Source organism: Oryza sativa, chromosome 5, assembly GCF_034140825.1.
Source record: "Oryza sativa Japonica Group chromosome 5, ASM3414082v1".
In the NCBI taxonomy this organism is placed as follows: Eukaryota; Viridiplantae; Streptophyta; class Magnoliopsida; order Poales; family Poaceae; genus Oryza; species Oryza sativa.
In genome coordinates, this window is record NC_089039.1 from 26,888,041 (window position 1) to 26,898,559 (window position 10,519).

General features: G+C 46.9%; 2 protein-coding genes across 2 annotated transcripts; both read left to right on the plus strand.

Annotated features, from left to right (window-relative positions):
* The first annotated feature begins 1,894 nt into the window (after window positions 1-1,894).
* Window positions 1,895-3,367, plus strand: LOC107280999 (uncharacterized). Its single transcript, XM_015783186.3, has one exon. It carries the CDS (start codon window positions 2,000-2,002, stop codon window positions 3,245-3,247), a length of 1,248 nt encoding a protein of 415 aa, XP_015638672.2. The 5' UTR covers window positions 1,895-1,999; the 3' UTR covers window positions 3,248-3,367.
* Window positions 3,368-6,851: 3,484 nt separating this feature from the next.
* Window positions 6,852-8,917, plus strand: LOC107276139 (uncharacterized). The gene has a single exon (XM_015783472.3). The coding sequence runs from the start codon at window positions 6,933-6,935 to the stop codon at window positions 8,217-8,219; it is 1,287 nt and encodes a 428-aa protein (XP_015638958.1). The 5' UTR covers window positions 6,852-6,932; the 3' UTR covers window positions 8,220-8,917.
* Window positions 8,918-10,519: the final 1,602 nt, after the last annotated feature.

Below are 10,519 nucleotides of genomic sequence, written 5' to 3' on the forward strand. Positions count from 1 at the left end.
TGGCTTGCTGTTGTTTGATTGTTCAGTGGTATTCTTCGCCTATCTCAGTGCATTCATCTACGACACTTTTGAATCTAAAATGAATTGCTAGTTGCTAACATGATAGTAACTGATCTGAACTTCTGAAGTTGTGACTTACGTTTTTATGCAATATTTAGTCCTAGATCATGTGCACAATGAAGTATGTCTGCAAGATTATTGTGCCTGTAGGCTAGGCCTTGTTCCACTTCCATGGTTGCTGATCAGTTCGATGCTAGTATGCTACTAGTATTATCCATCTGAGTTAACTACTGATTAATCTTCAGTTGTTAATTAGCGGGTGAATAACCAACATGACGGTTGAACTTTCGCTTAAGGATCAATTTAGTCCTTGACATTTTGTATTGTCCAAACAAGTCCCTAAAATTCATTGTGTGATTTAATATAGTCCTTGGACCCTCTAAAAATATCATGGGTACATGCCACATCATCTATGAATGCAAATGCAATATTTAAATATCCATTCTACCCTTCATTTTCATAGGAAATAAAGAAAAACTATTGAGAAAAAACAAAAAAAAAGGTTTTGGCCATTGGCAAAAAGATGTAGCATTGGTAACAAAATTTTTTTTGGCATTTTCCTTTGTTTTATGATTGCTTCTTCTTGTTTTTCCCAATGTTTTTTTATAAAAAATAAAAGGTTAAAATGGACATTTAAATGTGAACTTTACATGCATGAATGATGTGGCATGTCCACATGGTATTTTAAGTGGGTCCAAGGACTATATTAAGCCGCACGATAATCTTTAGGGACTTGTTTGGACACTATAAAACATTAAGGGCTAACTCGACTTTTGAGCAAAAGTTGAAGGACTGAAGCTGGACTTGTTTTCCAACAATAAAAGTCACTTGCAGCCTTGCAGCAAGCCAGCAGTGAGTCAATGATCGATGCGTACTTATTTGATGAACATATTTTGCTACTACTTGTTTGGATAATTCAAGATGGTGGCATATCCTTGTGTTGCAATTAACTGATAATTTCAGTGTGGAAATGTTCATGGTTGTGCTTATTACACTCTGTGACCAGATCACATGGATGTAAAAAGTGGTGTCCTCTTCCCTGTTTAAAGTGGATTTGCATACAATCAATTTTGGTCTGTAACTCTGGCAGCCTTGTTAATCTCCCATTCTCCCCTGCTTGAAGAATTAACAATTCTAGCATGTATTAGTGTCCAATGCAGAGAGGAGACTTGATCGAAGACTAATTTTTCTTAGCATCCATATGTCCAACGCAGCAATCCGTTATCATGTGTGTCAGGTATACTGACATGTGCCACGGGAATGATATAACTAATCAGGTTAATCTTTCCTGTTGATTTTCATATAAAAAATTCATAACCATCCTCTCGAGGGTTATGAATTCATAACCATGGCATACAAACAACAGAATATATCCTCTCGATAATTTAGAATATTTTCCTATTGATTTATCACTTATCATCTTTATTATGAATGTATGAATCCATGTTTTTATCACGCTCATAATATCTCCAGGCACCATGTACCAGTATATGTTAAGCGCCCAAATACCAAATACCTGGTAGGGCAAGTCGGATCAGAGATCGGGCGCAAATACCAAATTTGGACTAACTAACTCAAGGGACATCCACAGAAATGGGCTGGAAATTGGCCAGGCGGCAAAGCGGCCCACTACGGCAAGGAGTTTGCAAATTGAAAGTATCTCTCTCTCTCTTTTCGTTTTCTTATTTTAAAAAAATTCTGCAAGTTGCAAGTGCATTTTTCCCCTGTTAACTCTGCTAGACCGCAAGTTGCAAATCTTGCAAGACATAGCTCGCTTCCTCCACGGCTTCCAGAAAAAAAGGGAATCAAACTAAAACCAACATAGTAAAAAAAACCATATAAATAGCAGCATCGTCTTCTCGTCTCGTGCCATTCGCCTTTCAATTCGCCACACCGACACAGAGTCGCCAACCTCCACTCCCTTCCCCTCCCGTCTTCAATGGGCGCCGCTCAGTCTCGGCGGCGGCCGGCGGCCATGGGCCGATGGGCGTACCTCTCCGAGGACCTCCTCGACGACATCGTCCGCCGCCTCCCGTGCGAGGTCGACCGCCTCCGCATGAGCCACGTCTGCCGCTCCTGGCGCGTGGCGCTCACGAAGGCCGAGCCCCCGGCGCCGCCGCCGCCTCCCCCGCTCCCGTGGCTCCTCCTCCCGGAAGTCGACGGCGAGCACGGGCTTACCTTCTCCTGCGTCCTCAGCGGCTGGCGCCGCACCCACCCCTTCTTCCTCCCGCACGCGGCGCGCCGCGCCCGCTACTTCGGTTCGTACGACGGCGCCTGGCTCTTCCTCGCCATCGACGGCCCGCAAGGAGACCAAGCAGTCCAAGCTCAAGACCACGTCCTCGTCAACCTCAACAACTTCCAGTACCTCGACCTCCCCAACGCGATCCCCCTCAACTGGGATCTCCCTCCGGAAGCGCAGGATCTCGAGAGAATCGCCATCGTCGCCGCCACTCTCTCGTGCCCGCCGACTGAACAAGGATGCGTCGTCGCCGGTATCATCGTACTTCCTCAGGCCCTCCTCCGCGGAGTCGCGTTCTGGCGCATGGGCGATCGCGTCGTCTCGGCGGTTTTCGCGGAGGCGTGGCCACCGGAGCAAGTGGAGGACCTCATATACTTCAAGGGAAGGGAAGGCCATGAAAATTTCCTTCTGCTCACCGATGGGGAAAACATTTACGTGTGTCAACCCATGTTCCATGGAGATGACCCGCCAATGGTGCCAGTATTCTCGAATTTGGTGCGCTTCAAGCCGCGCGGATCCAGCGGCCAGCGGGTCCTTGCTCGCTACCTCGTGGAGTCCCGAGGGGATATTCTCATGGTCGTCAGGTTTCGCTCTGATCTTCAGTCGTCGGAGTTCCGGGTGTTCCAACACAAAGACGGCGAGTTTGGGGAGAACTTGTGGAGCTTGATGTCTGAGCTCGATGGCCGGATGCTGTTCGTCGGACGAGGCTGCTCCAGATCGTACGAGGCGCGCGACTACAGGTACCCTGGCATGGAGGGCGTCTACTTCTTGGATGACCGGAGCTTCCACGACCAGATCGTGGGGTTCGATGGCGATGCACCCAAGGAGCCGTACCGCTGCAGCGACAACGGGAGATGTTCGAGACCACCTTCCCAGGTCGAGCGCTGCTTCCCGGAGCGGGGCCAGTCGAGATCCAAGTACTCGCCTCCGGTTTGGATTCTCCCTTGAGAGTTGAGACGACAGGATCGATTTGGCAACGTCTTTTGTTTGTTTTCTTGATCTACATTTTGTCGTTTGCTTCTCCTTTCTGAGTTCAACGATGTTGTCATGTTGAGACTGCTGCTGATCAGCAGTTAGAATGGCCTGCATATGTTTGTGGTGTTAAACTGAAAGAAGGATTCAGTTAGTGCTGAAATGCTATAGATGACTTGCTGTTTTGGTTCAGTGATATTCTTCACGAGTCTCACTGCATTCTACGTTTCATTTTCAGCTACACTTTGTTGCCTTCAATTTTCATTTCAGTTCAATCTTCTTTAAGCTGTACTTTTTTTTTCGCGATTCTTTAAGCTGTACTGAATTTGCAATGTGCATCTTACAGATCAGTGTATCTTTGACACCTGCAGATTGTTAAAATTTTACAGATTCAGCATTTCAGCTACACTTTATTGTCTTCAATTTGCATTTTAATTCAAGCTTCTTTGAATTGTACCGAATTTGTAGTCTTTTAGCAAGCCAGAGATAGTCAATGTGTACTTCAATTGCTGCACAGCTTTTTGCCTTTTGGATAATCCAAGATGTTAGCATATTCTTGTGTTGCAACTCATAGTTTCAATGTGGACATGTGCGTGATTGTGCTTTGATTTTCAATGACCAGATTTCGGTCCTACAACTCAGGCAGTCTACCTTCCCTGTCTTGAAGACAAACTTTTCTTTGGAGCGCAGTAGTTCAGAGAACTGAAACCTGACAATAGTGACCTGTCTACGACAATACTGATATAATCAAGTTGTCATCTGAAAATTTTTTGACCAAATAATCCGATTGTCATCTGAAAATAATCTGATAATGGAACTATATGCTCAATAATGATATCTACTACGTTGCTTCTAATGTCATCACCACACTAATTAATCGTCCGAATCCGATTGTCTCTAATCAGGCAAAAGCGAGATTCCAAAGTGAGACGTGCAACGGTACAAGTCTACGTTAAAAAGCATCACACGGGCCTAAATGGAAGCCCACAGTCTTAAAATATTATGGGCCAAAAATTTAGACTAAAATCCAGGTCCTTCCATATATGGGCCGAAACTATCCGGCCCATCAAGCGACAGTAGCAAGCAGCTCGCTCAATCGCTTCTTGCTCCCGGATCTTCGCGGCTTCCAGAAGCCAAAAAAAAAAAATCGAATCAAACCAACTTTTTTTCCGCATCGTCTGGAAAAAAATTTGGTGCATCCCGGATGCAAACAAACTCATTTGCAGCCCCGCCTCGGATAACTGACACGTGGGCAGACCATGGATCCGATGGCTCTCTCAGCTCGGCTCAAGGATATTGCCACAAAGGTCGCTCGGCGCGGCTCGGCTCGGCTACAAGCCCGTCGGTTCATCTCTCAGGCTTGTTGGCTCCTCGTCTCCGCCGGTCTGACGCTAATGCCGCTCGTGACGCTTGTCGATGGCCGCCATGCGAACCCTACGGCGACGGCGACATGTCAGGCAGGATAAAGCCGCCGCGCTGCCACGCTCGCTCTGGCAAACTCATACGAATCCGCCTTGGTCTGGCCTCCTCCAATGGTGCCATGTAAGCTATCTCATAACATGTCCACGTCATCATGTATCCTATGTGGAGGAAAGAGAAGGCAAAAAATCAATCCATCTATCTCCTATTCCCACGCCTATCTCACTCAGTTACCGATGCCGTATGAGCCTGCGCAAGAGACAACAGTCGACTCTTCCACGCCAAAATCCTATTGACGTGAATGCTGCCCCAGGAACATCAATTGTTCTTCCACCATAAGTTCATGCAGGGAGTAATGATCACCTAAGCTTCAGCGATGTGCGGCGAAGAAATGCTTCTATCCGAGCCAAACCAATCCATAGCCAGCTTAAAAATGACTTAATTGAGCATATTTGGCAACGGTTTCAAACTAGGCAAAATAATTAGTCACTGTTATTTCAGTATAATGTAAGCTCTAGTGTACAATTTCATTGTAATTTTATTTTAGACTGACTGTATTCATCACTTTCACTTACTTTACATGTTTTTCTCTCTACCAGGGGAGAACAGATTCGATGTCTTTCACTTGTTTTTGTGGCTGCGGTCCAGCTTTTGATGATCTTGTTCAAGGAATGGGATAAGCACTTCTGGTTGCTGTCCAGCTTTTGGTGGTTGTCGAACTCTTCTATCACTTATGTGACGTGATGCAGTCTTTTTTTTTCCCTTCAGTTTGCTCTTTTCCGCATTATACTAAAGTGCCATGATATGGCTATGATGTTATCTGGTTGCTGTAGTGGACCGTGAGTTGGAAGAATTGCACTTAATGCTAAATATACTCTAAGTCGATGTTGTGCTATTTATCTATATTCACACTATGATGAGATGTTCATTTTTAATCGACAGATCTTTTGAATAGCATCACATGAAGGACCATAGAGATATTATGTAGTTTATCACCATGTCATTTACTACCCATGCTGCCAAAAAAGCAAGAAGAGATAACCTTAGAGACAGTTCATTAAAGAAACTATCTCTTGTTCCATCTCTTAGATGATGTGTACGATTTATGAGCTAGCAGTTGTCTCAACCTTTGAAGGAGATAACCATGCCGTCCGTGCTCTCCACTGACTCATTGGATAATATGCGCTCCTCTGCCGTCGTATAGATGCGTGCGCGCCTACCCATAACCACGAGACAAGACAACGGCTTGTTATGATTTCTGAACAGGGTGAGACAAACTAGACACGAAGCTGCTTTCTTTCAGAATTTCGGATTTCTTTAGAAGGCAGATCATATAATCCGGCTTCAGAAATCAGAAGAAAGACAAAACACAATACAAGGTATAGTACAAAACAAACTGAAAGAAACAAAGCACAGGGCCAGTGCGCCACACACCACTGGGGTTTCCAGTTACTCAGTTAGCCAATGACAGATCATTCAGAATTTCAGATGAAGCAAACAATCTGACTTGTTTTGTTTCTCATCGATCGGTAGGCTCGTCAATTCTCCTCTTGAAGATGTCTGAATTTCAAAACTTTTCATTAGATTTATGTGCTGATGGAATTCTTCTGCTACCGCTGTTCCAGTTCTCAAACAATTGTAAGAGGAGATTGCCAAATTCAGAATATACAATTCCTTATTTTCTACTTCGTACCATTCTGATTTATTTTCCCTTGTTAAATATCTATGCTGTCTCATAGTCGCATGACGCCAATTAGCAATTCGCTTCTCGCTGTCCAGCCACGCGAAGATCCATCTCCAATCATGAAATAAAACACAGAGAAAAGACATGTCAAATCCAATTCTGAGCAGAAAGAAAAATGAACAAGAAAGCGGCGGATCATCAGGCCGGGCTCCCTTCCGGCGAAAGCGGCGGCACAGGACGGAGGGGATTGTGGAGCCGACGGGCCTGGAGACGAGCCACGCCGAGCGGGCCCCGTGAGTCGTTTGTTGCGGCACCCATCTTGAGCCGAGCCAACAGAGCCATCGGATTTGTAGTCTGTCCACGTGTTGGTCATCCGAGTCAGGGCTGCAGATGAGTTTGTTTGCATCCGGGATGCACTAAATTTTTTTCCGCATCGTCTTCCTCGTCGAGTCGTCGTCTCCCCGCCGTCTCGTGCCCCATTCGCCGCAGAAATCCCTAGCTTCCACGATCCGAAGAATCCCTAACCACTCCACGATCCCCTCCCTGCTTCTCCGATCAATGGCTGATCAGCCTCGGCGGCGATGGGCGGCGGCGGACGACGACGTCCTGCACGAGGTCGCCCGCCGCATCCCGTGCGAGCTCGATCGCCGCCACATGAGTCGCGTGTGCAACTCCTGGCGCGTGGCGCTCGCGAAGCTCGAGGCCCCGGCGCCGCCGCCTCCGCTCCCGTGGCTCGCCCTCCCTGAGTCCGACGACGGGCTGCCCGCCACCGTCTCCTGCATCCTCAGCGGCTGCCGCGCCCACGCCTTCTCCGTCCTTCAAGGCGCACACGGCGCGCGCTACTTCGGTTCGTACGACGGCGGATGGCTCTTCCTCGCCGTCGGCGGCCAAGCTCGACGCCAAGCCCTCCTCAACCTCAAGATCGACGGCTTCCAGACCCTCGACCTCCCCAACCTGGCCCGCGTCAACTCAGTGTACCCGAATGAAGTGAATCCGAACGGTGACCGTGAGATGGCCATCGTCGCCGCCACCCTCTCGTGCCAGCCAACTGAACAAGGATGCATCGTCGCCGGCATCATCGAATCATCCCCCAACCTCGTCGCCGTTGGCCATGTCACTCGGAGCATTGCGTTCTGGCGCATGGGCGATCAGGTGGTCTTACCGGTTTTCTGGGCACTGGAGAAGGACAACCCATTGATGTGGCTAGAAGAAGTGGAGGACCTCCTATGCCACAATGGAGCCTTCCATTTCCTCACCCGAGTGGAAGACGTCCTTGCGTGCGAAGAACCACCGGTCTTCTACAGAGATTCAGTGAGCCTGGTCCCGGTAAACATGTTCTTCCTGCCGCGCGTCCACGACGAGGACGAGACGGTTCTTGCTCGCTACCTCGTGGGGTCCGGCAAGAAGCTGCTCATGGTGGTCAGGCTAGCTAGTGGCCGGGGTCAGCGGCGCACGACGTCGGCGTTCCGGGTGTTCCAGAAGGAAAAGTTCAACACCGTCGAAGAAGACGAGCCGTCCCAGAATCGCTCTGCTCATTTTGAGTACTACTGGAGCGAGCTGGACCTGGACGAGCTCGATGGCCGGATGCTGTTCGTCGGACGAGGCTGCTCCAGATCCTACGAGGCGGGTGATGGCAGGTACCCCGGCATGGGGGAGGGCGTCTACTTCTTGGATGATCCGAGCATCCACCAGATGATCAGCGGTGATGCACCCAAACAGCCGTACCTCTGCAGCGACAACGGCAAATGGTCGAAAGCACCAACTGATCCCCAGGGCCAGGTCGAGCGCTGCTTCCCGGAGCGAGGCCCATCGATCCACTCGCCTCCGGTTTGGATTCTCCCTTGAGTTGAGATCGACGACAGGTTTTCGATCGGCAAACGTTGCGCGATCAACAAGGTCAAGTTAATTAGTTTCATGCCTTGATCTACATTGTGTCGTTTGCTTCTTCTCGCTGAGTTCAATGGTACTGGCCAGAGTTTGTTTGTGGTGTACTCCGTAAGCACTAAGCATAAGCTGATGATGAACAGGATCAGATGATACTTGCTGTTGGTTCAGTACCATTCTTCATTGCGTTTCAGTGCATTCAGCTACACTCTGTTCTGTTCAATTTGCAATTCCGATTCAAGATTATGTCGCCGATTAGTAGATAGACAGAATGGCCTGCATTTGTTTCTGGCGTAAGCTAGTGATGAAGCAGGAATGCTGCAAAATGATACTGTACTACCTGCTGTTGCCTGCCTGTTGGTTCATGTGAAGTGACTCGGTGCATTCAACTACACTTTACTCTCTTCAACTTGCTTTTCAGTTCAAGCTTCTTTAAGTTGTACTGAAATTTTAATCTGCATCTCAAACTCTGTGGAATATTATAGATGTGATAATCTGTGACACCTGCAGATTGTACTGCTTCTTTATGATAGCTAGTTGCTGGCATGATGATCATATTACACTGCTAATAATCTACACTACTGAAATTAGATTGTACTATATATTATTTAGTCCTGTAACATGTGCACAATAAAGCAAAGTGTGTGGTGGTATTTTTTTCTTTTTCCTGGTTACGACCCTCCAGGGTTATAATCTTGTAATTTTTTCCTGTTCTATCAATAGAACTTCGCACCGTCTCGTGCGAGTCGTTAAAAAAAATGAAGCAAAGTGTGTGTGAAGAGGTTGAAATCTCAGGATTAATGCAGCATTATACCAGGTTATTGACATTGTTCCACTTCCACCTGCTGTGTTCTTTTGGAGGGGTTAGAGGAAAAAGGAGTACATATGTTTCCTTTTCCAACATAAAACACTTACAATAAACCATCAATAATTATCGATGTGTTAATCGATTGCTGCACACAGTTTGCTACCTTAGTGTACCCTTTCTCCTAATTCAAGATGTTAGCATGAGAGAGAGAATTGTGTCCTCTGCTCTGCATGCAGTCAAATTTTGTTCTGTAACAGCTAGCAGTCTAAAGTCCCTTGTTTGAATGATTTATACTAGTACTAGAGTAATGCTGCTATTCTTTTTCATTTTTACAAAACTCTTACAAATAAAGATCATAACCATTTCATCTAGTCAATTGGTAGTTATTAGAAGTCAAGATGCAATCACGGTTTGCATTATCAGTTTTTCAAAGAGTTTGTACGATATATATATATATATATATTTTTGCACCTGAAACATTTTCCTTTATACTGCGAGCACCATATATGTGCTCCTAATATATGGAGCATAACAATTCTTCTCTTGGCTTGCTACCCAGAACAGACTTTGGACGGCGGACAGACTGGGGAAAAGAGGCTGGCAGAATCAAAAGATCTGCCCCCTGTGCTGCGTAACGGATGAGTCAGCCCTGCACCTATTGGCCAAATGTAGAGTCACTAAGAGAATCTGGACCGAAATCCAACAATGGACACAAACTGACCTCCAACTGAGCAAATGGAATGACTGCCCCTCCGTCGAACTTTGGTGGAACTTTGTTGCTGAATCCCCTAATACTCCACGAGCCCCTCTGCGAACTCTACTGATGCTTGTGTCCTGGGAGATTTGGAGGGAGCGTAATGCAAGAATCTTTCGGAGCACAGCCTCCACCCCTGCCTCAGTTATAGCAAAAATCAAAGAGGGAGGGAGAGCCTAGGTTAAAGCTGGAGCGACAAAGCTACAGGAGTTTGGAATTTTGGGAGATATCACCTAGTGTTTTTTTTTCCGTTTGCGGGTTGGCTTTTGGCTGACCCTGTACATATTTTCTCTTGTTTTCCTACTCCTCTATTAATATACGAGGCAAAGCTTTTGCCCTCCTTTCAAAAAAAAAATGTGCTCCTAATATCATCATCACACTGCACCACATCGATCGGATTATCTGTAAGCAGGTCGGATTAGAGACCGGGAAACTCTAAGCAACCAATGGGCCTATTAGGAAGCCGACGATCTTAGCATATCGTGGGCCCAGAATTTACACTAAAATCCAGGCCATTTTACATATATGGGCCGGATAAATTTCGGCCCATCCAAGAGGCGAGCCAAGAAAGGTGGGCTCACGTCAAAGCAGCCCGCTCCCGGATTTCCGCGGCTTCCAGAAGCAAAATGGAATCGAACTAACGTTCGTCTCGTCTCCCAGCATTTAAACCGTCGTCTTCCTCGTCGAGTCCCCAATTCC